At 37.5% G+C, this 25,826-nt stretch overlaps 1 protein-coding gene across 1 annotated transcript; it reads right to left on the bottom strand.

The window, feature by feature from the left end:
- Positions 1–7,678: 7,678 nt before the first annotated feature.
- On the bottom strand, positions 7,679–25,826 carry NUP42 (nucleoporin 42). The gene is made up of 7 exons (XM_032643669.1): positions 22,440–25,826; positions 19,814–20,039; positions 18,357–18,451; positions 13,512–13,588; positions 12,672–12,758; positions 9,625–9,709; positions 7,679–8,979 (listed from the first exon to the last, which is right to left on the bottom strand). Exons 1-7 carry the CDS (start codon positions 22,549–22,551, stop codon positions 8,402–8,404), a joined length of 1,260 nt encoding a protein of 419 aa, XP_032499560.1. The 5' UTR covers positions 22,552–25,826; the 3' UTR covers positions 7,679–8,401.

Here is a 25,826-nt window from a genome sequence, read left to right as displayed (position 1 = left end):
AATAGAAAACAAACTGGCTAGGAAGAAAAAAGGAAATACTGAAGGGAGTCCTTCAAGTTAAAGCAGAAGGATGATAAAGAGCAACAAAAACCATACAAAAATATAAAACTCCTTGGTAAAAGTAAACATATAGATAAATTTAGAATTATGTAGTATTGTAATGTAAGTGCATAAATCACTTTTAAATCTGGTACAGATTTAAGAAAACAAAAGCAAGCATAGAAAGTACTTATAAATTTATGTTAATAAATATGCAATGTTACAAGAGATAATTTATGTCTCAATAACATAAAGTGGGTGAGGCAGAACTGTAAAGGAGCAGAGTTTTAATGTGATTAAAGTTGTTTTCAGTTTAAAACATATTATTGTAACTTTAAAATATTTTATGTAATTACAGTGATAACCACAGAGAAATTATAGAATATACACAAAGGGAAATGAGAAGGGAATCAAAATATGTTACTACCAAAAAAATCAGCAAAATGCAAAATAAGGCAGCAGGATGGAGAGAGGGACAAAAAGTTTATAAGATACAGAAAACAAAATGGCAATATAAGTCCTTTCCTGCCTATAATTAATTTATATGTAAATCGATTAAATGTACCAATTAAAAGACACATTGGTTGAACGGATAAAAAACAAGAACCAACTAATATGCTGTCTACAGAGACATGCTATAGGTCTAAAGACACACATAGGCTAAAAGCGAAAGGATGGAAAAAATATTCCATGCAAACAGGAACCTAAAGAGAGCAGAGGTGGCCATACTTAGATAAAATAGACATATGAGACAAAGAAGGACATTGCATGATGATAACAGGGTCAATTCACCAGGAAGATATAACAGTTATAATATACATGCACCTAACATTAGAACTCCCTAATATACGAAGCAAACATTGACAGAACTGAAGGGAGAAAAAGACAGCAACACAATAATAGTAGGATACTTCAATATTCCACTTTCAGTTATGGATAGAACAGCCAAACAGAAGATCAATAAGAAAACAGAGGACTTAACACTATAGAATAATTGAACGAAACATATACAGAACACTTCACCCAACAATAGCAGAATACACATTCTTCTCAAGTGCACATGGACATTCTCCAAGGTAGTCCATATGTTAGGTCACAAAACAAGTCTTAGCAAATTTAAGAAGACTGAAATCATACAAAGTATCTCTGACCACAATGGAATGAAATTAGAAATCCACAGCAGAAGGAAAAAACATAAGTATGTGGAAATTAAACAACATACTCTTAAACAACAAATGGATCAAAGAATAAATCACAAGTGAATTTAGAAAACACTTAGAGACAAATGAAAAATACAACATACCAAAACTTACGGGATGCAGCAAAAGCAGTGATAACAGGGAACTTTATAGAGATAAACACTTGCATTAAAAAGAAGAAAGATCTCAAATCAATAATCTAATTTTTTTTTTTTTTTCGGTACGCGGGCCTCTCACCGTTGTGGCCTCTCCCGTTGCGGAGCACAGGCTCTGGACGTGCAGGCCCAGCGTCCACGGCTCACGGGCCCAGCCGCTCCGCAGCATGTGGGATCTTCCCGGACCGGGGCACGAACCTGTGTCCCCTGCATCGGCAGGCGGACTCTCAACCACTGCGCCACCAGGGAAGCCCCAATAATCTAATTTTATACCTTGAAGAAATAGGAAAAGAACAAACTAAACATAAATTTAGCAGAAGGAAAGAAACAATAAAGATTAAAGGAGAGGTAAATGAAATAAAGAATAGAAAAACAATAAAAAAAATCAATAAATCCAAGAGTTGGTATTATCAATAAAACCAACTGAATGTTTGTGCCCCCTCACCTAAATTCATATGTTGAAGCCCTGACCACCAAAGTGATGGTATTTGGAGGTGGGGCCTTTGAGAGATAATTAGGTTTAAATTAGGTCATGAGGGTGGGAACCTCATGACGGGACTAGTGCCCTCGTAAGAAGAGGGAGAGAGAAATCTATTTCTTCATGCACATGCATGACAAAAGGCCACCTTAGCACCCAAGAAGAAGGCAGCTATCTGCAAGCTAGGAAAAGGGTTCTCACCGGAACCTGACTATGCTGGCACCCTGACATGGACTTTCAGGCTCCAAAACTGTGAGAAATAAAGATCTGTTTTTTTAGCTATCCATTCTATGATGTTTTATTTTGGCAGCCCAAGCAGACTAAGACATGGTCTTTTAAAAAGATCATCAAAATCGACAAACCCTTATCTAGATTAGCTAAGAAAAAGAGCTAGAAGATTCAAATAACTAAAATTAGAATTGAAAGAGTAGATAGTGGGCTTCCCTGATGGTGCAGTGGTTGGGAGTCCGCCTGCTGATGCAGGGGACGCACGTTCGTGCCCCGGTCCAGGAAGATCCCACATGCCGCGGAGCGGCTGTGCCCGTGAGCCATGGCCGCTGAGCCTGTGCTCCGCAACGGGAGAGGCCACAACAGTGAGAGGCCCACGTACCGCAAAAAAAAAAAAAAAAACACTCAACAAACTGGGGAAAGAAGGAAACTACCTCAACATGATAAAAGCCATATATGAAAAGGCCACAACTAACATCATATTCAATCACGAAAGACTGAGTTTTTCCTTTAAGGTCAGAAACAAGGCAAAGTGGAGCGACTAAGCCCGTGCGCCACAATTACTGAGCCTGTGCTCTACAGCTTGCAAGCCACAACTACTGAGCTGACGTGCCACAACTACTGAAGTCCGCATGCCTAGAGCCTGTGCTCCGCAAAAAGAGAAGCCACCACAATGAGAAGCCTGCGCACTGCAATGAAGAGTAGCCCCCACTCACCGCAACTAGAGAAAGCCCATGCGCAGCAATGAAGACATAATGCAGCCAAAAATTAAAATAAATGAATTTTAAGAAAAGCAATTAGGATTAAAAGTGTCCATTATAAAAAAAAAAAAAAAAACAAGGTAAAGATGCCCCCTCTCACCACTCGTATTCAACTTAGTACCGAGTGTCCTAGCCAGAGCAATTAGAAAAGAAAAAGAAATAAACCCAATTCCGAAAGGAAGAAGTAAAGTGATCTCTGTTCACAGATTCCATGATCGTATATGTAGAAAACCCTAAAGACTTCATGCACACACACAAAAGAACCCTGTTACAATTAATAAGTAATTTCAGCAAAGTAGCAGGATACAAAATCAACATATAAAAATCAGGTATATTTCTATACACTAATAATGGCTAATGTGAAAAGAAAATTAAGAAAACAATCACATTTACTATGGCATCAAAATGGATAAAATACATAGGAATAAGCTTAACCAAGGAGGTGAAAGACTTGTACACTGAAAACTATAAAACATTGCTAAAAGAAATCAAAGACGACACAAATTAATGGAGACATCCTGTGCTTATGGTTTGGGAGACTTAATATTGGTAAAATGTGCATATTACATAAAGCGATGTTAAGATTCAATGCAATTCATATAAAAAACCCAATGTCATTTTTTTGCAGAAGTAGAAAAAAAATCCTAAAACTCATACGAAATTTCAAGGTACCCTGAATAGCCAAAATAATCTTGAAAAAGATCAAAGTTGGAGGCCTCACATTTCCTTATTCCAAAACCAGCTACAGTGCAACACCAGCTGAGACAGTCTGGTACTGGCATAAAGGCAGATATACAGACCAATGAAACAGAGACTAGAGCCTAGAAATAAACCCTTGCCTATATAGCCAAGTAATTTTTGGCAAAGAGGTCAAAACTACAAAATAGGGAAAGATAGTCTTTTCAACAAATGGTACTAGGAAACCTGTATATTTACATGCAAAAGAATGAAGTTGGACACTTACCTTATACCATGGACCAAAATTAAAATAGGTTAAAGACCTAAATGTATAAAACTACTAGAGGAAAACATAGGAGAAAAGCTTCAGGACATTGGACTTGGCAACGATTTCTTGATTGTGATACCAAAAACACAGACAATAGAAGCAAAAATAGACAAGTGGGACTATATCAAACTTCAAAACTTATGTGTGTCAAAGGAAACAATCCACAGAGTGAAAAGGCAATCTGTGGAATGGGTGAAAATATTTGCAAATCATATATATGATAAAGGGTTAACATTCAGAATACATAGGGAATTTCTAAAACTCAACAAGAAAACAAATAACCCTATTAAAAATGGGCAAAGGAGTTCAATAGATAGATAGTGCTCCAAAGAAGATATACAAATGGCCAACAAGCATATGAAAAGATACTCAACAGCACTAATCATAAGAGAAATGCAAATCAAAATCACGAGATATCACCTCACACCTATTAGGAAGGCCACTGTCAAAACAAGGAACTAAGTGCTGGGGTGGATGTGGAGAAACTGAAACCCTGCTGTTGGGAATGTAAAATGGTGTAACTCCTATGAAGGGCAGTGTAAAGGTTTCTCAAAAAACTAAACACGGAGCTGCATATGATCCAGCAAACCCATTTCTGGGTATATATCCAAAAGAATTCAAAGCAGGATCTTTAAGAGATGTTCATTAAAACATTATTTACAGTAGCCAAGAGGTAGAAGCAACCCAAATTCCATTAACAGCTGAATGGATAATCGAAATGTGGTTCATACAATACATACAATGGAATATTATGCAAACTTAAAAAAAGAAGAAAATTCGATCACAGTCTACAAGGATGAGCCTCAAGGATGTTATGCTAAGTGAAATAAGCCAGCATAAAAGGACAATTACTGTATGATTCTACTCATATGAGGTATCTAAAGTAGTCAAATCATAGAAACAGAAAGTAGAAATGTGATTGCCAAGTACTGGAGAGAGGAGGGAGGGAGAATTAATGTTTAGTGGGTAAACAGTTTCAGTTTGACAAGATGAAATAGTTCCAGAGATCTGTTGTACAACAATGTGAATGTAACTTAGTGCTGCTGAACTTAAAAATGTTCAAGATGGTAAATTTAATGTTTTATTTTTTTAACCACAATAAAAAAAAAACCAAACAAATCTGAGCTATTATTAATTTTAGGCTTTTTCCTCCCATGAATATACACTTTCCCCCCAAACTGGACCACATTGTACATGCTGTTTTATAACAGGTTTTGTCCATTGACTACAGAGTGAAAACTTTCCAAGTTTATTCCCTATTCTTCTAGGTCATTTAGAAAGGCTGTTTAGTATTCCAATATGTGAACCTACCACATTAACCAATTTCCTGTTGTTGGACACTGGATTGAATTATTTTACTCTTATGAACAATACTATGTAGCAAAATCATATTATGCCTTTTAAATAGTTTTAATATCAGCTTCTCTCTCTCCTTCTAGTCAGCTCTCGGCTGTCACACTTCTCCCCTTCTAATCTGTGATCAGATAATCAACCGAGTTAAATCAGTTTACTTGTAATAAAACCTTATATACAATTCTGTCCCTTGCTCTGAGTCCTAGGTAAAAGGGACAGCTGTTGTAGAAGCTGTGAAGGGAGGCTGTTTGTGCTTACTTTGGGTCTACTTTCAGTTCAACCAGCTCTGCTAGAATTGGTTCTTACCTCACTGAATAAATCCAGATGGTGAAAAAAAAAAAAAAAAAATCCAGACGGTGGCACTTGCTCTTGTGCCTTGCGGTTGCCTTTTCCCTTCCACTCTCTCTTAGGGTCTTGAAACTCAAACTACCTTTATGCCTTGCCACCACCACCTCAGTGTTACCTGTTTCTGATTTTCTGAAGCCCTGCTGCCCCTTAGGGCCTGTCTAGGAGTTCCTGGCCTCCTTGGACTCCTGATACCAGTATGCATGCATACTGCTGACTTCTACTTTGTGGACTTCTTTGCTTCAGTTTCTCACACTTTTAAGGAACTCACAGCACCTATTTGTACTTTTTGACAAGTGCACTATCTGACAACTTTGGATCTCATTTTTGTGTGTGTGTGTGTGAGAGCACAGAAAATAGACTTCCAACAATTACAACTCCCAAATTGCATATTACTAAGTAGCCTAAATGTAGTTGGATAGGCTAGTTTCCCAAACTTGCCTGAAGGATCTCATGGGTCACTTGGTAAAAAAAAAAACACATTCCCAGGCCTAGCCCAATGGATATATTATTTAATCAGTACCCCAGGTGATCCTTACAGTCAGGCAGATTTAGAAACACTGGGCCCTTAATCTGCATCCTCAGAGCTTCCAGGACATTGGGAAGTTCAATTGGGACCCAAGGGAGCCTGGTAAGCCTGTAACCAACCTAATGGTAGCACAGGGTTCATTCCATCAGGGTAGGACAACTCTAGGAGTCAACTGTGTTGAAAAAAACATTGGAAAGTCTTTAGAACTTACGACCAAAGCAGGAACTTAGGGTCTATTTATCACCTCTATACCAAGGATGGTTTCAAACATACACCCCCTTGAGTAGGTTTTATTCTAAATGCTGGGGTTCCACAACTGTTAGTTTGAGTCATACAGTTCTTCAAAAAGTTTAACAGAGAACCTGGATCCCATGAGGATTAAACCCTTTGCATATATGCTAAAATCACGTGGAGTGCATATCTTTTAAGTTTTTATTTTCACTTAAAAAAATGACTTCAATGCCAGATCTGTGTCAGGAAACTGTTCTCACAGTGCTAGCTGTGTAATTTTTGAGGCTTGAGAAAGGAACACAGAACTCTGACACATATGCTTCAACTCATGACAGGTCTCTGGGTATTTGGATCAACCATATGTAAGATATACAAGATATTACTCCCTCAATCTGAGGACACAGGGAGATCCAAACATGTCTGAGAATTCTAATAGAAACTCTAGAAACAGCTGGTGAATCCTCACCGCTCTACATAAACTATTTGGGGGAAGCAGGGAGAAGATTACTGAAAATTTTAATTTCTTTGTTGGAAATTTCCAAATTTATTATAATAAACATATTTTATAAAAAAGTGTTTTAAGAAATATACCATAAAGGAATAAGAGCATACCGTAATAATGTAAATGGAGGCGGAAGAAAGCAGCCTAGATTTGTTCAAAAACTTTTTTCCAGTTATAAGTCCCTTCTCTGTTACTTAAAAAAGAAGTCTAGAGAAGATGCATCTTGAATAAAGAGTTATTTGTTAGTTTAAAAAAAATGCTTTTCGGGCTTCCCTGGTGGCACAGTGGTTAAGAATCTGCCTGCCAATGCAAGGGACACAGGTTCGAGCCCTGGTCTAGGAGGATCCTGCATGCCGCGGAGCAACTCAGCCCGTGTGCCACAACTACTGAGCCTGTGCTCTAGAGCCCACAAGCCACAACTACTGAAGCCTGCACGCCTAGATCCCGTGCTCTGCAACAAGAGAAGCCACGGCAATGAGAAGCCCGTGCACCGCAACGAAGACCCAACACAGCCAAAAACAAAAAAAAAATAAGTAAATAAATTTATATTAAAAAAAAAATGCTTTTCAAAAATGCAGCTAGAAAAACTAGCTTCATCTTAAGTATCATTAAACTTGCCAATAATGTTGCTGTTTATAGTTGAAAAAAGCTTCCTAATCCTTTTTTAATTTTCCTGATTTTCTTTCAATTAAAAAAACAAAGTAATGCATGTACATGGTAAAATATTCAAACAGTTCAAAATGGTATATAAAGTATTTCTCCTAACTCAGACACCAATTCTTTTCCCAGAGGTAATCATTGTTAGCAAGTTTCTTAAATATTCTTCCAGAAATGTTTTATGCAACTACAAAGGATATTTATATACTATTTATTCACAGAAGATCATAATTTCTACTCCTCTTACAATCCATCCACTTGATGGGATAATGTGAGGAAAAAATAGAATTACATAAAAATTAGGCCAAGATAAAAATTAGCCCAGAATTGTTGAAGAAAACTCAAATGGTCCATGAGAGAGCCAAAACTGAGGAGGAAAAAATATGAGGGGAAAATGCTTCTTAGGTCCTAAAAAGTTTTCACCCTTTAAATATTGTTATTTCTCTCTTTAAGAGAATCTTCTTTAACATGAAGTTTAAAGTCATGCTACTGATGTTTATTTGGTACGTAGGCTAAACATTTAAGCATTTTTTCTCTGCTGGTTGGTTCTAGAAATTATCTCCTTCCTTTTAAAAAAAATGTTTAAATGTAAAATTTTAAATGGTAAGAGAGTAAAGTGATGTAGAATAAGAAAAGTACTTTATTCACTGCACCCTGACAGTTTTTTCAGTTCCATTCATAATTATAGCAAAAAAAAAAAAAAAAAAAAATCCGTTGCTGAGTTTTTGTTTTACTTAAATAGTTACACTCAAGAAAATGCTAAATATAAAAACTCCTATTATTGAAAGTTTATACTTCTTATAAATATATATGTATATATATAATATATATGTATGTGTATATATATATCTGCCCTTTTATATGAACCACTCAAAACAATTTTAAAAGCTGTTCTTTTCTGTATTTAAAATTACTCTTTTAAATATTTAGAAGTTCCACAGGAGGTGGCTTTAATGGAATTTTTCCCAGAGTAAATTTCTTGGATTGAAATTGTTCCTGTTCTCCTGCTGTTAGTTGATCCCTGGGTGTGAATAATACATTATTTGTTGTGGTGCTGCCATTTGAGAATGAGAGAGAGGTGGATATGCTGCTGTTTCCAAAGGTGCCACTGGATGACTTGGAAAAAGCAGTGTGAGACTGTGAGCCTGGACTACCAAAACCAGCTGAAGAACTGCCGCTTCCAAAGGCTGGGGTCTCTGGAGCTCTAACAGGTCCTGCTGCCATAGAAGCTGGAAATCCTGAAAATCCGGATGATCCAAAACCAGAAGCTGCAGGGCTTTTAAATGAAAATGAAGCAGCAGATGTGATTTGGGGTTTCCCAAGTCCAAAAGCTGGAGTAGAAGCAGTGATGGCAGAATTGGCGGAGGGTACAGCTCCAAATGCTGGAGTACTCCCAAACACAGAAGGGCTTCCAGAAGGGGCAGTAGCAAATCCAGCGCTTGGTTTAAAACTAAAATTCTGAGCATTAATGCTGCTGTTGTTATTCACTGGAAAACCTACAAAAACCAGAAAAAGAAAAAAAGAAGCTATTAATCAGAAAATGTAGCTATATTACTACTCCCCACCCGCCCTTTTTTTTCTTATTTCTGCCATATTTAGATGATAATTAACTTATTGGAAGGAAGAAGAGAAAAGTGAAAATGAGAAACTAGGACAAACCCACTAAACCCTGTTGTCCTGTCTTTCTGCTACATTGATCTCATTTGCACCATAATTTACACTCAAGGAGGCAGCTCTTGAGAAACCTCAGGGATTAGGGAGTAAACCTTCACTTCACCTGTCCCCTCATCTCATCGGAACTGTCATTTGAGGACAATACTATGCTGTTATATACAGGGACAACAAAGTCCTCAAAGGTGCTGCTACCCTAACTATGTATTCCTATGGAAGTCTTGAAAAACCATTCCTAAAATATACTTCTAAAGCCTGAGCCATAGGGTCTTTCAAAGACCATGCCCATTCTGAATCCCATTTCGCAAATGCTTGATGAGCCAAATTCTTTGAAGCTCTATTATGGAAGGTGGTAGAATTTGCAAGAGTGACTTAAAATGGCACTAAACAAAACTTCAGGCTTTATATTTGAAACCTATAAAATCCTATTTTTTTGAATCAGTGAAGTCCTTCATTACTTTGTCACTTACCTGGTGACCCAAATGTTACTGATGGCCTACTGCCAAATCCAAATGCAGGTGCTGCTTGATTTACTCCACCCTTTATATCAGAGAGCTATTAAAAAAAGGTAGGCAAGTGAATAATTCTCAAGTACCTTTTCTATACACTTTATAGCCAAATTCGATTTTTAAAACGTGTACTTAAAAACGTCTTCATTTTGTTTAATATAGAAAAATGCCTGCAAGTGAATGTTCATAGGAAAAAATGGGCCAACCTCAATGAGTTCGAAGTGATTGTGTGGCTGATGAATTATGAATGATTTTAATTTTACTTATGCTTTTAGAACACTTTCTAAATTTCTTCAATGAACACATATTAAAATCAGGAAAATACTTTTTAATTCTGGATTTTAGTTTCTACTGGTTGATCTGCATTTATCAAAAAACCTAGATATTAGGTAAAGGACCTTTAGAGGCTACTCAGTCCACTTACTCAAATGCTTGAACTGAAGTTAATTTGCAATTACATTATTAAAAGCTTACCACTAAAATCTATTAAACATTTCCTTCTCCCTGAAAATATTTTATGCTCTTGCTATTTTCTGCTCTAGAAATGTCTTTTGTCTCTGCTTACTGAAATCTTAATCTCCTTTTCAAGGCACTGTTCACTTAATCCTTACCTCTAAGAAGTCTTCCCTCAACAACCTAAGTACATAAGATTTCTCTCATTTTAAAACCCTATTGGCATTTTTTCTTTAAAAACAAAATCAACTTTACTGAGGTACAGTTTACACAAAATAAAATGCGTCCATTAAAACAATCTATCTATATTTTGATGAGTTTTGACAAACTTATAACAACCACTACAATCAAGATTTAGAATATTTCCATCACCCATAAAAGTTCCCTTGTGTCCCTTTCCAGTCAACACTCTCCCAAGCTCTGGCCCCAGGGAACCATTCACCTACTTTCTATTACTAGAGATGAGGTTTGTCTTTTCTAGAGCGTCATATAAATGGAATCATATAGTATGTACTTTTTCTTTTTTTCGTCTAGCTTCTCTCCCTCAGTCATTAACAGGTATGTGGATAAACAAATTATATCCATATAATAGATTAAGGAATAAAGAATAAACCACTTGGCGGGGACTTCCCTGGTGGTCCAGTGGTTAAGAACCGCCTTCCAATGCAGGGGACGTGGGTTTGATCCCTGGTTGGGGAACTAAGATCCCACATGCCACGAGGCAGCTAACCCTGCACGCCACAACTACTGAGCACGCGGGCAACAACTAGAGAGAAGCCCGCGCCTTGCAATGAGGAGCCTGGGTGCCGCAGTGGAGGATCCCGCATGCCGCGATGAAGACCCCGCTAACCGCAACTAAGACCCAAAACAGCCAAAAATAAAATAAATAAATAAATATTAAAAAAACCCCAATCACTTGGCATGAAGAATTGACACATGGTAAGCCAGTTGTAGGCAGGCTGTCCAAGATTCTCACCTACAGAAGGGCCCCTAGGAAGGTGGCAAAGAACATGGAACTTCCAACCTTGAAGGAAGCTCTGTAGTTCTCTGGACTCAGTTATCCCTTCTACATCAGCAATGGTGATGGCGGGCCATCTCTCATCTAGAGAAAAAATACTTCCGAGGAGTCCTACTGAATTCAAATGGCATTACAACAACTGAAAGGTAGAAGAAATTAGCTTGCACAGAGTCTAGTCATTTGGGGGGGTGTGAGGAATTGGGACATTGGGGTTGACACATATACACTATTGATACTATGCATAAAATAGACAACTAATGAGAACATACTGTATAGCACAGAAAACTCTACTTAATGCACTGTGGTGATCTAAATGGTAAGGAAATCCAAAAAACAGGGGATATATGTATATGTACAGCTGATTCATTTTGCTGTACAGTAGAAACTAACATAACATTGTAAAGCAACTATACTCCAATAAAAATTAATTAAATAAAATGCAATGGCCCCCAAAAAAAGACTCTAGTCATTTAGGAGCATATATTTAAGAAAAGAGTAGGGGGACTTCTCTGGTGGTGCAGTGGCTGAGAATCCGCCGGCCAATGCAGGGGACATGGGTTTGACCGCTGGTCCGGGAAGATCCCACATGCCGCAGAGCAACTAAGCCTGTGTGCCACAACTACTAAGCCTGCGCTCTAGAGCCTGTGAGCCACAACTACTGAGCCCGCGCGCCACAACTACTAAAGCCCATGTGCCTAGAGCCCGTGCTCAACAACAAGAGAAGCCACCGCAATGAGACGTCCGCGCACTGCAACGAAGAGTAGCCCCCTCTCGCCACAACTAGAGAAAGCCCACGCGCAGCAACGAAGACCCAACACAACCATAAATAAATAAATAAATAAATAAATAAATAAATTTAAAAAAAAAGAAAGGAGTAGGGTGTCAGGACTTTCAAACAGTCATTCACTAACTTTAGACAGCTACTACTCTCATAGCCTTTTTCAGAAAGTACAAAGAAAAACCACCTCGTAGACTGGAAATATCAAATTCTAAATGTAAATATCTTATTTAAAAATAATATTCTTAAGAACTTCTTATGGGGGTAGCAAAATAAACTACTGACGGAGATAATGAATATGCTGCAGTAGGATCATGTATCTTTGGGGACAAGTGGGCATGTATCTCCTAAAGGCATTTCTGTATAAGACAAGGAACATATGGTCCTTCAGTCACAAAAGTATACATTAGTCTAAATATGCATTCATATTTTTCAAAGCAATTTCTTTTTAAACGCTGATAACCTGGCATACTTGAATTTATGTAATATTTTCCAATTTTTAAAACTAGTACCACCAAAGTTAAACATCTTATCCTAAAAATAGTTTTAGAAAAGCATAATTATCTGTGCTTTTCTGACTAAGGAACAGAGAGAAAACAATTCCAGGACCGTGACTCTAAATGATAATACAGTTCTTGAGAATATGTGTATCACAATTCTTGACAGAGAATTTTAGCTTTGCTTTCCAAATCCAAAGTGAAATTCTGCAAAAAAGCAATAGATAAGACGTTTCCCTGTAGAAAATTCTCCAATACTCACCAAAGCTATTGTAGTTGATGTATTTAGACTTTTCAGTTCATTTACCTTGTTCCTCCACTGATTTATTAACTGTTGGATGGAATGTAGCTGGAGAGAAGACAGAAAAATGATGAGTCAATATTGAGTGTTTAAGATAATCTCTCCAATAACTTCATGTTTATATTTCCAAAGTTACAATAAATTTATAAAACATTTTTACAACCCATAACTTGTAAAATTTGCATTGACCTACCCCTACTTGCTAAAGATACTCCAGCTGTAGACCCCCTTCCCTGTTCTCCAACTCCTTGTATCACCTAGTTAAAATCACAAGTACCTGGCAGTACAGAGACAAACATGTGCACTAGTTGAAACACATGATATTGACTGTAGACAATAGAAAAATACATGATTTATGTCATTTCCTTTAGGCACTGAACTTATTCAAGCCCAGCTTTTCAATTTTTTGATATTTGATATATGAGAATGTTAATCTATATACAACACTGCATTTTATTTAAGTTTGTTTTTCTAGCATTCATTGTGGTGTCTGCACCTAAGACATACTCCATAGATGTTTGCCAAATAATGAAAGGTATGATTTCTGGGACTGACTGCTGGATAACCCGTAATAAAAATAATGACATTCCTAGTTACTACAGTCAAAGTATATTATCACCATTTTAGATAACCAACCAATTTCAAAGAAATTCTAAAGTTTAATTTAGAATATAAAAATAGCCTTGTTCTGAAAAAAAATTATAGACCTCATCCACTTTGCCAACACACAAGCAAGCCACTACAGAGAAGACAATAATTAACAGCTAATCGGTTAGGTAGATGAATAGGAAACAAACTTACATAACTCTGTAAGCTATTGCTGGTTAAGAAGTTATGGTATTCAAGTCTCAACTCCTCTGGTGAAATATCTGTAAAACCTGAAGTGAGGAATCAATTGGAATCTTTAAATACCAATACTTTTGATAGTAGAGTAAAATAAGAGGTACTAGACAGGAAAATATGCTAATCTTGATCATTAGAAAAATTTCATAATCATAAGGAAAAAATACAAAGCCTATACTCTATTTAATAAAGTATAAAATTAGAATAAAATATAGTTGTTAACTGATCTTTGAAGGGGAAAAATTTTCTAAAGATAAATGGAGTAGAAAGAATAATAAACAAAAGAAACAAGAAAGAGTTGACTACATATACGTTCATACTTCTAAAAAAAATATTCTGTAAGTCAGAAACTACAATAGCAAAATTGAAAGGCAAACAGTAAACTGGGAAAACCATAATTGCAACATATATAACAGGAGAAGAGCTAACATCGATGTATAAATAGCTATTACAAATCAGTAAGAAAAATTAGTATGGGCAAAGATAATGAATGGGCAATTCACAAAACAATTCAAATAGCCAGTAAATAAATGAAATTAAAAAGTTCACGCAAAAAAAAAAAAGTTCAATTTAAAAATACAACTTAAATAGAGATACAATGCTTTATTTATCAGACTGACAAAAATTAATAATGAATAATTGTTATTAAGGATGTGGTGAAATGGACATTCTCCTAAGTCGCCATTATGGAAATCAAAAAGGTAAACTTTTCTGGGAGGAAAATTGTCAATAAATGTCAAATGCCTTAAAAATGCTCATACCTTTTGACCTTAGAATTTCTAGGATTTAACCTCAGGAAATAATTAAATGTATAAACAAAGGGTGTTACATAAAAATATGTTCATTCTAGTATTTTTAGTAATGGAGACACTGAAAACAAAGCAGAATACAACACTAGGTTATGATTCCTAATTATATATATAAATAAGAAATATGTGTGCGCATGTTTTGAAAGAAATACACTAAAATGTTACAGTTGTTATTTCTGAGATTAGTTGATCTTTATTCACATATTTCTGTATTTTCCAAGTTTTCTATGGCAACAGCTGTAACTTTCATAATTAGGAAAACTTTTTAAGAAAGGGAAAAAAAGTTCAGGATATTTTTCTACAGAGAATTATTTATAACCAGACACCATTAACTCCAAAGACCCTTACCTCAGAATAAAGAAAAGACTAAACATTCAAATCAGAATCCTGGAGTTCTCTAACAACTTGTCTTTACCACCTTTATTAACTGCTCAGGCCACAAAACCTAGAATCACTTTGCATTTCTCTCTTTCCCCATACCTAATTAATAAGCCTCTTGCCAGTACTAGCTCCAAAACAGAACACGAATTTTGACCTATTCTGTCTCCACTGCTAGTAACTCTCGGTCATCAGCAGTTGTCTCCTAACTCATTGCCCTGCCGCTATTTTGCCCCCCAACAGACCATTTCTTTTTATACAACAGTCTAAGTGAGCTTTTTAAAAATTAATTAATTAATTTTAATTATTTTTTGCTGCATTGAGTCTTTGCTGCTTGTGCGCGGGCTTTCTCAAGTTGCAGTGAGCAGGGGTTACTCTTTGCTGCTGTGCGCAGGCTTCTCAGTGCGGTGGCTTCTCTTGTTGCAGAGCACGGGCTCTAGGCGCACGGGCTTCACTAGCTGTGGCACGCGGGCTCAGCAGTTGTGGCTCGCGGGCTCTAGAGCGCTGGCTCAGTAGTTGTGGCACACGGGCTTAGTTGCTCCGCGGCATGTGGGATCTTCCCGGACCAGGGCTCAAACCCATGTCCCCTGTGTTGGCAGGCGGAGTCTTAACCACTGTGCCACCAGGGAAGTCCCTAAGTGAGCTTTTTCTAATCAGATCATATCCCTCCTCCTGCTCAAAGCTCTTTCTGGCTTCCTAGTGCAATTAGGCCCAACATAATCTGGCCCCTGGCTGTCTCTCTCTGGCCTTATGTCATATTACTCTTTCTCTTATTTACTCTCCTCTGGCAAATTCAGGCCTTGCTAGACGAAATACATGGCAACCTTGTTTCCACAAGTGCCTCTGCACTAGCTATTGTACTGTAAGGAACATTTTCCCCCAAATCTTCCCATAAGTGACATCTTCTCTTCATTCAGGACTCAGCTCCAATACTGCTTCCTAAGAATAGATAACCACTCTCTGTGAAGAAACACTATCCCTCTGGCTACTTTCTCCTCCTTCCATCTGTTACTCATCTGAACCATGAAGACAGAAAATGATTTGAGTGACTATTTCCTCAATTCTTTCAAGGGTGGTACAAATGTAGTATCATTCTAGCTGCACAGGAAAAATTAATTCATTATAATGGATGCCTACAGACAGTGATTCTCCAACTTTCTGGTTTCAGGACCCATCTACATTCTTAAAAATAAATAAGGATGGCAGACCTTTTGCTCACATGGGTTACATAAATCAATATTTACCATATCTGAAATGAAAACTGAAAAATTGTAGAAAATATTAATTCACTTAAAAATAAGAAATATATCAACATAAATGAAAAAACTATTTTTCAAAACAAAAAATAAAAATTTAGTGATATAAGTGGCATTGTCTTATGTTTGTAAATCTCTTTAATGTATGGCTTCATAGAAGACTGTTGGATTATTATATCTGCTTCTGCTGTTCAATCTGCTTCAACCTGTTTCAGTATATTCCCTGGTTCAAGTATATGAAGAAAAACTGTTCTCACACAGATGTGTAGCTGGAAAAGGATGACTTTAATGGCCTTTTCAGATAATTGTGGATATCCTTCTTGATACTATACCAAAACTTGACAGACAGTAGTTTCTTAAAGGTTAGCTATAATGTGGACTCAAATCATATTAATGAAATCATATTAATAAACCAAAACTATTAATTGTTTTATCTTGCACTTAGAAAGGATTTTTCAAACATGCATAATTTTGTAACGTCACACATTGGTCATCTGGAAAATATTGGTTCACTGAGTTATCCAGAACCTCCAAATGTTGGCACATGTCATCTTACAATATCAAAAAATTTGTTAATGTTACTTTGTGTGTGCTTCCCATTTTGTCACACAGAATATTTAAAAGGTGTACACTTAAGAGTCAATATTTAATAAACTTAATAATTTTTACCTCTTCATCAAGGACATTCTTAAGTGAAAATGGCGTTAAAATTTTTTTATTGACTATTATAATCTGCTAGTACAGTTTGTTGCCTGTGCCTCATCAAAGCTTTTGTAAGAACACTGCAAATGTCAACACAGTGAAAATGGCAATTAATGTCTTAGTATTATTATGAAAATATTTCTAAACTTGTACAGCCCCTAAAAGGATTTTAGCAATAGGGTTGCCAGATTTAAGCAAAAAAAAAAGAGGATGCCCAGTTAAATTTGAATATTTGACAAACAACAAATACTTTGATAAAAGTACAAGTATGTCCCGGGAATTCCCTGGTGATCCAGTGGTTAGGACTTGGTGCTTTCACTGCCGTGGGCCCGGGTTCAATCCCTGGTCTGGGAGCTAAGATCCCACAAGCTGCACGGCACAGCCAAAAAAAAAGTATAAGTATGTTCTAAATACTATATGGGATATTCATATACTAAAAATAATGTTTATCTGAAATTTAAATTTAACTGGATGTCCCATATTTTATCTTACAACCCTGCTTATGGATCTACATTTCACACTGAGAACCACTGCTCTAGGGCATTAGGCATTATGTTCAATTCTGAACTTTTTAAAAAAGGCTTAACACTTATTTTCTTTACAGAAAAATCACTATCTAAAAGTATCTTATTTATTTGTATTACTTATTGCCTCCATCCCTCAAGAACATAAACTTCATAAGGGATGGATCCTATCTATCTTACTCATTGCTATATCTCTAGCACCTAGAATGAGGCCTGGCACAAAAGAAATTCAATAAGTATTTGTTGAATGATTAAGTAAATAAACAACTAAGGAGTGGTGTGACACAAATGCTCACAGAGAATGAGCAGGTAGAGCAGAGACAGACAGAAATCCCAGAGTTCTGAAAGAATGAAAGGGCTCTCATCTTCTAGGCACTTGCTGTTCAACTTAATAGGGCCCAGGACCACCCAGAGTAGGCTTATAAAACTGTGGTGGTCTAACGCAAGAGGGAGGGGATATGGGGATACATGTACGCATACAGCTGATTCACTTTGTTATACAGCAGAAACTAACACACCATTGTAAAGCAATTATACTCCAATAAAGATGTCAAAAAAACAAAACAAAAACAACTGTGGTGGTCTAGCTTTCAGCCCCAAAAAGGGCTATGGACAAAAGAAAATGGGAAGGAAAGGAGTATTCTAAAGAAATGCTATCTCTGTAGCCCAGCTAAGGCTCCTTACCTTCAAATATTACCCCCAGAATAGATCTCAACATGCTTTATGAAAAGTAACTATCCTTAGAAAAAAAGATAGGGGAGAAAGAGCAGAATCAGGCAGCCAAAGCCTTGGCATAACGGGACTCTTCTATTCACTGCAGGCAGCTAAAGGGTTCTGAAGTTGTATCTACAGGAAACCAAGGAAGCAGAGCCTCTTCTTGGGCTTACAGAATTGGAAAGGTGGTGGTTCCTGATTCTACTATTTTTCCCAAGGGATCTATATATCTTGAACTATATCTTCCAACCTCAATCTCTGAATTATGAAGTTCTGCTAGAATACTTGGATACCTTAAACAATGTCCAAACTCTCCTAACTGTAGCTAAGTTTGTGGTCGATTTCTTTATTTGACATAGTCTTGGTTTTAGAAAATAATAGTTGTAAAACACATTTTAAAAACACATAATTTCTAGTTACCTGAAATATTAGGTTTCTTTTTCACTGGTGAATAAACAGAAAACATCCACTGCCCTGATGATTCCCAAACCTCCATATCTTTTACAATTCCTTCCCTGAAAAAAAAAAAGGGCAAAAGATCTTTTTCTACTGATTGTTAAAATTTACCATTTATAATTTTCAATGATTGAAATTTTAAATTGTAGTAAATATATAATTTTAGGTTTTTCCGTTATATTTTCTGAGGAGTGTTCTTTAAAGCAGAAGCTTATAGAAATATGAGCTACCTTTCATGATTATAAATAATATCAAAGTTCATAATTTTGGTTTTCCAATACACTGAACCATTAACTGATACATTTACTGAGAACTCAACTATCATACCATACATATCTTAAAGAACTGAAATATAATAAAATACACAATACTAAGTTTAATCTTTCTTTGTTCATTATTAACATCAATGATCATTTAACTGGGAAAGAAAGAACCAGTAAGTAATAAAGAACCATAAAATATTTAAGTGGTTAGGACTTCAGAGATCATTTTGTCTAATTTTCACATTTTGCAAAAAGGGAACAGACCCATGTCCATGGTTAACTTGTTGGCAAAGTCATGGATATATCTGGGTCTAAATTAAATATTTTCCCCTTATCCAGAATAGCAGAATTAATCAAATAAGAATAACTGATAATAAAATAATAATAAAATTTAGGATTTTTATGATGACAACATCAAATATAGGAAGGAGGGTTTCTTTTTCCTTTTTTAATTTTTTTAATTTGGTTTTTTACTTTATTTATTTATTTTAATTTATTATATATGGTACATGGTTCAAAATGTTTACAACTAGTCTAATTTAGTTACGGGATGTAAAAGACTAATGAGTATATTTAAGTTCTGTCCTAATTGCTGGGGGCTGACGGAACAGTTATACACAGCCAGGCACTGTTTCGGCACCAATCATAAATTCTACTATGAATGTTCTCAATAAATGGTAAGAAATCTAGTCCACAATAATGAAGGAAATCAAATGAAATGTTTACATGGGCTTACTGAAGTAAAAGTTTTAGAAAGAAGAATACGAGATGCTATAAGTGACCTCCAAGATTACAAGTTGCTTTAAATCACCTCATACTTTGTAAAGAACTCATAATTTAATATAAGCAGGACTACATTAGAAAGATATTCACCGTATGGTGTTATCAATAAAAAAGTGGAAAAAGCATAATTATCCCCAAGAACTCATTGTATCGATAAAGAAGAATGACGTTTTTAAGTGAAATAAAGTCTAGTATGATACCTGCAAAATAGTAAACTCTGATCATGGATGTTTTTTCTGCTTTTTGCTTATTCTGATTTTTTAATAACTTAATAAAGTAATAATAACATTACCTCTTTTTTAAGGAAAGTACTGTAGGTACTTTTGAAAAAAAATAAGCAAATGGGAAGGAATTTTTCTGAAGGCTTTCACTTACAGAAGTTTCTTTTCATCTTTCTGCCCATCAGAGCTAGGTGAAGCAAATGGGTTCTGAGACAATCCAAACCCCCTGTTCCTGCTAGCTGACGCTCCAGAATCAAAAGCAAAAGATGGCTTTTCTTGATCTTTGCTGCCCCCCCATGGTGTGGATCTGGAGAAACTGGATGGCTGGATAACACTAGAATATCTCTGGCTGGTGGTATTCCATCCTCGTCTGTTACTACCTGAAATAAACAACAAAATAAACAATTTTACTAGCGACTCATTTTTAGAATCTCTTAAAATTTCATTGTAGTTTGTTTTATTATATGTGCAGACCTTATGTAAAGATTCAACAAGCACTACATTTCCACTCATTTTTTTTTTGCGCTACGCGGGCCTGTCACTGCTGCGGCCTCTCCCGTTGCGGAGCACAGGCTCCGGACGCGCAGGCTCAGCGGCCGTGGCTCACGGGCCTAGCCGCTCCGCGGCATGTGGGATCTTCCCGGACTGGGGCACGAACCCGTGTCCCCTGCATTGGCAGGCGGATTCTCAACCACTGCGCCACCAGGGAAGCCCTCCACTCATTTTAAATTACAAAACTCTTCACTTTCAATTTATATAGGTAAGTGTAGTATCAACAAATCACATAATGGTCTAACTTAACATGATTGAGAAGACTGTAAATCCACAGAAAAATAATGATATATTACTAAATTCAGCTGACCTAAGTTTATTAGGTAAACAACTGTTCGATAATGGAGTGGATAGAAGGCATGTACCGAAATCATAAGCTCCTTCATGATAAAAAGATGTGTCTGTATCATTCTTTGCTCCCCAACTGGGCCCTATATATTAGTAAAATCTGAAAAACAGACAATGTATTGAGAAGTGTATTGAATATAAAAGATTAGAGTCTACCTTCTGTCCTTGAATAGATGGGTTAATCTATTTGACTCAGTATTCTCTCTGAGAAAACAACACCAACCCACCTACCTTCCATAGGGAGATTATAGAGGTAATTTACATATGAATAAAGTGTACTGAGTTCCTCTATTATGAGCAAATTTTTAGTATTCTACAATTATCAAAATGAGCCAACATTTTTATCCTCTCTGTCTCTATATTTTACAAAATTTTTTCACTTCTACTGTCTCAATTATTCATCACTTCTTAGTTGGGGTCAAGATAATTCACCTTGTTTCTGACTGAATTAGGAGATATGCCATTAAATACGTATATTAAAAACTCGAGGGATGGGAGATACACTCCTTTATGAAAATTCACCTCCCAATTCTAAAACTGCTTAACGAAACCTAAGAGGAAAGGGGGCAGATTGCTAGACCAGATCCCTCAAGTATGGGTTAATGATATTTTATTTTCCTAGAGTTTCAAATCCTTTGCGGGGATGACACAACTGAAGAAATTCATTCCATCTTTTGTATACAGCTTTTGGTCTTCATACTTACTAATTCCATAAGCATTTATTTGTTTCTGGGCATTAAATACACTGTTTACTTGACTAGTTTTATCTCCACTTTTAAAATCCATTAACATTTATCCATTCAACATTTATCCTCTAATTACTGCATTTAGAGTGAGTCTCAACAGAATGTCATATTACGTTTTGTTGTTCCTGGAAATACTCGCACATTTATCAGATCCTGAGTCTTAATTTTTGGTTTGGAATATTTCACTAGACCAATTGTGGGTGATGCAAAAAGACTGCCCCCAAGAAGAGGAATCAGACGTGAAACCACAATGTAACACAAGGTTTAAGGGTCAGATGAATAGCCCTAAAGGAGGAAAGAGAAGGGAGAGGTGGTCAGCATCTTGTGGTAACTTTAAGGACTAAGTTTCAGTCCTAAGGAAACCTAACGATTCATCTGACCTCTAAAACCTTGCATTGTACTATGATTTCATTTCGGACCCCTCCTCTCCTCGAAGACAGTCAATCCTTTTGCATCATCCACAATTGGTTTAGTGAAATATTCCAAAAGCTTCGACAATGACTTAGGCCAGGAAGCAGGTCAACGTAGTCCTGCACCCCCTTCCCTCATAGCCCAGAGTTCTTAACTGAGCATCCCACTCTCGATTTTACCCCAAATTTTATGAGCATGTGCATTTATCTGAGGTTAATGGCTCTGTAGCTTTTATTAGATCTTCAAAGGTGTTTCCCAAAGTTAAGAATCCTTTGACCCCAGTTGCTAGCCTCTCCCTAGAAAAAAAGTTTAGAAAAAATTATATTCAAGGCATCAAGGGGAAAAAGCAAGTACGCAGAAAGGTAGTAAAGTAGTAAAGAAAGGAGGCGTCTGGGTCGACCTATGCCAATTCTGCGAACCACTGCTGCCCAAAGACAAGGTTAAGTTCTGACACGTATTCCTGTTTTTCATTAGTAAACAGGACCGAGCCCATGCCTCCAACCGCTCAACAAAAGCCAACCGAGCTCCCAATAAATGAATAAAAAAGCCGGTGGGCGGGGCGGGCGAGGGGACGACGCGGGCACGTCCGCGTCACCTGACTGGTGCGCCACGGCGCTGTGCCCAACGGCTGGGCCCACGAGGGACGGCCGTTCGTCGCCGGCTCGGCCCCACGCCAGGCCTTCCACAGCTCGGCTAGGGGCGAAGGACGGAGGAGAACGTCACCTGAGAGCTGCTGCTGCCGTCCTTCGCCCGCACCCCCGGCGCCGGGATGTTCGTTCCAGCACCGATCTCCGAAGCGACACCGGCCTTGAAGGAAGAACTGACAAATGGTCATGGCGACTGCATCGCGGACGGAACTGTTTTCAGTCGACACCCTCAGCCAGCAGAGCCCAAAACAGCCGGAGGTCGCGGCTCCGCTACTGTGACGTCATCTTCTCGCGCCTGGGAAAGGCCCTTTATCTCTTGTTCCGTCCCCACTGCGAAGAGAGGCGTGGATTTTACCCAATAGGATTTGAGAAGAGTGGGACCGCCCCCCACGCACTGAGCGTGGCCTGGGAAGGCAGGATGATTGAAAGGTTACGTGGAGAAAGGCGTCGAAGACCGTGGTGCAGCGTCTCGTTCATCAGGGGAGGCTTGAGGTACAAAATGAGAGGAAAGAAAGTTGGTCGGACAAACCCATAACTTCAGCAAGGCCTGAGAGGAGGATCAGCTGTGGTTTGAGAGGCCGAGTCGTATTTTTCATTTGTAACTGCTGAGAAAGTAAAAATCTGCCCAGCCATTCATCAGGATGGGTAACAGTATAAGATAAAGCCAGTTGTAACGTTTACAGGAAAGTTTCTTTTAAGGACAAACTGCAACTAAAAAGTATCATAACAACCCGCGTCTTTGGATACATTCTTACACGGAGAAACCTTGTTCTTTAAAGTACATGTAAACGTTGCTATTTGAAATTTTATCAGTAAGAATGAAACATTCCACTTTTGCCTGGAGGATCTAAGACACTTTGACACAGAGAAGCAGCTTCTATTTCTAATCAGGTGCAGAGCTGCAGACAAGGGGTTCCTGAAAAGAATATTACTTATTCTCTTAACTTTGTGGTTTCCAAGGGAACATGATCCTACACCCACTTCTCACTCCAGATGTGATGTTGATGCCTCTTTCCACCGCTCTGCTTTGCTTTGAGGCTATCAAAACTGTTTCATTTAGATTTTATCTTAACTCCACCTTTCCCACAAATCCCACATCTACCTTTTCCATTGTGTGGTGAGACACCCTACAGTTCCTCTAGTGTGCGGTCTCCTTGGTTGCAATGCGTCAATAAATCTGACTTTGTTGGCTTACAGGTTCGTCCCGGGTGGTTTAAGATGACTAGCCATTGTTCTTGCTCATATACTTTGTTTGGATTTTGATGACAGCAGAATCTACAGGAGCACTGGTAATAACTGGTGCAACCTAGTTTATTATTTTTTTAAATCAGTTTAATTCATTTATTTTGAAAAAAATTTATGGAGGAGTTACATGTATATATAGTACAAAGATCTTTTTCCTGAACCACCTGAGACTATATTGCAGACCTCATGCCCCAACACCCAATTATTTATTTTATTTCCTACAGACAAGGACATTCTACTTAACCACAATATAATCACCAAAATCAGGACATTAATATTGCTGCATACTACTATCTAATCCTTAGATTCTATTCATATTTTGCCTTTAAAGGAGTAATGTCCTTTAAAGGACAAGGATGCAGTTCAGAATCATTGTTGCCTTACTCATATTTCTTCAGGCTTCATTCTGGAACATTTTCTTAGTCTCTCCTTGACTTTCATGACCTTGACACAAACATTACAGCTAGTTATTTTGTAGAATTTCCTTAATGCAGACTTATCTGTTTTCTAGTGATTAGATTTAGATTATGCATCTTTGGCATCCACGGTCTTCACGATGTACCTGTCGAGTTGTGCACAATTTCTGTTTGTCACATTGTCACGTTCACTTTGATCACTTCAGGTGTTGTCTGGCAAGCTGCTCCACTGTAAAATTACTCTTTTCCTCTTTGTTAGTAATAAGGATTTTGTAGGGAGAGACTGTGAAAGCATATAAAAACCTCATTCCTCACCAAACTTTTAGTTCACTCATTTATTTATTCCTATCAGTATGACTTATGGTTTCCAATTTTATTCATTGGGTTATAATTTGTTACTATAATTTATTGTGATGCTCAAATCATCCAGTTGACACATCCCATGATTCTTTGAGCACTTCACTTCCTGACCTAAAATATGCTCCAGGGTCATTTGACACTTTCCCTGCTTCAGTCCTGGAATCAGCCTGTTCTCCAAGGAGCCCTGAGTCTTTTTTGGTGGCACTCAGAAGCCAAGATCTGAGCTCTAAATTTGCTCATTGCTATTGTGGTATCTTTGTTCCCAAATCCTTTCATGGGCATTGCTAGACAATACATACTATAGACAGACACATTTACATTAATACATATTCCTATATCTATATGTCTATTAAAAACTATGACTGCACACTGATAACCTCCAATTTCAACCCAAGATCACAGAATTCATTTTTATTTCCCCTTTGTATTTCTTTCATAGTGAGAAACTTAGCTCCCATCATTCTTAACATATCTATTTTGAGCAGTCCCCTTGTAGTAATGAATCTCTCACTGTGTTCACTGACTTTTCATCCATGTAAATGCCAGCATGTGTAAGAACTTTGCTGGCATCAAAGACCTAAAATAATACCAGTTAGGCTGAAGCTTAAACAAGGGTGTGTATGGTGCTCCGTGAAGGTGGAGAGGTGGGCAAAGCCGGAATCCTGACTGAAATCATCTGGATAAAGTGCTGTGTGAGATGATGACGGCCTAGGGCTGAGGCATGTAGAACTCAGTAGTGATAGGGGAGGGGTAGATGGAAATCAGGAGAGTCAGGTCATGGGAAGGAAACGTCTGGTTTCAAGGTGGCAGAGTAAAAATGCCTCTGCCACCCTTTCCTCTTGAAAATATCTCAGAATGAGGGGGAAAACAAGCAAAAACATCATCTTTGATTATACTAGGAGATAACTGTAATTTCAAACCACAATTTATGAAGACTGAATGCACATAGAAGAGTACATAGTAAATTACTTAGAGGAAGAATCATATTCCTGTAAGATGGACAACTGATGTCCCCAGAGAAGGCTGAAAAGCCACAAGAATTAAGAACCACTAGGTATCACAGAACAGTGGACTGTTTGAAAATCTGTATGAGGTTCAGTTAGAAATCCATTAGGTGACTATCCTTACCTGTTGGGAGATAGGTTCTTTTCTTGAAAAAAGGGAACAAGAGAGGCTTTAGGGTCCAGGATGTAAATATAGAGGGTCAAGTTATGGTACTGACAAAAGAGGAACCGAACTCTGCCTGTTGAATGGCGCTTTGCCTGAGCTCCAGAAATCCTGCAGCCAGGCTTATTGTCAGTCTCTTCCCAGCTTGCTCTCCCACACTCAAGGGGCAGGAGTTTTTAAGTTTATATTCTGGAGAATCAAACATCCCAGAAAAAGATCTGTGGATCTCTTACGGATCTCCAACAAAAACAGGCAGCCAGGGGCTTCCCTGCTGG

The sequence above is a fragment of the Phocoena sinus genome, chromosome 9 (assembly GCF_008692025.1).
Source record: "Phocoena sinus isolate mPhoSin1 chromosome 9, mPhoSin1.pri, whole genome shotgun sequence".
Taxonomy (NCBI): Eukaryota; Metazoa; Chordata; class Mammalia; order Artiodactyla; family Phocoenidae; genus Phocoena; species Phocoena sinus.
Note: the sequence above shows the minus strand (reverse complement) of the source record. Positions and strands in the feature narration are given on the sequence as shown.

Bases quoted from the DNA above. Each gene is read 5' to 3' on its own strand.
- NUP42 (XM_032643669.1), bottom strand. From the start codon at position 22,551: ATGACCATTTGTCAGTTCTTCCTTCAAGGCCGGTGTCGCTTCGGAGAT. The intron at 13,589-18,356 runs GTAACTAGAAAT...TCCTCACTTCAG, and splicing joins AAAGAAACCTAATATTTCAG to GTTTTACAGATATTTCACCA. The intron at 9,710-12,671 runs GTGAGTATTGGA...TTTTTTTAATAG, and splicing joins CATCAACTACAATAGCTTTG to CTCTCTGATATAAAGGGTGG.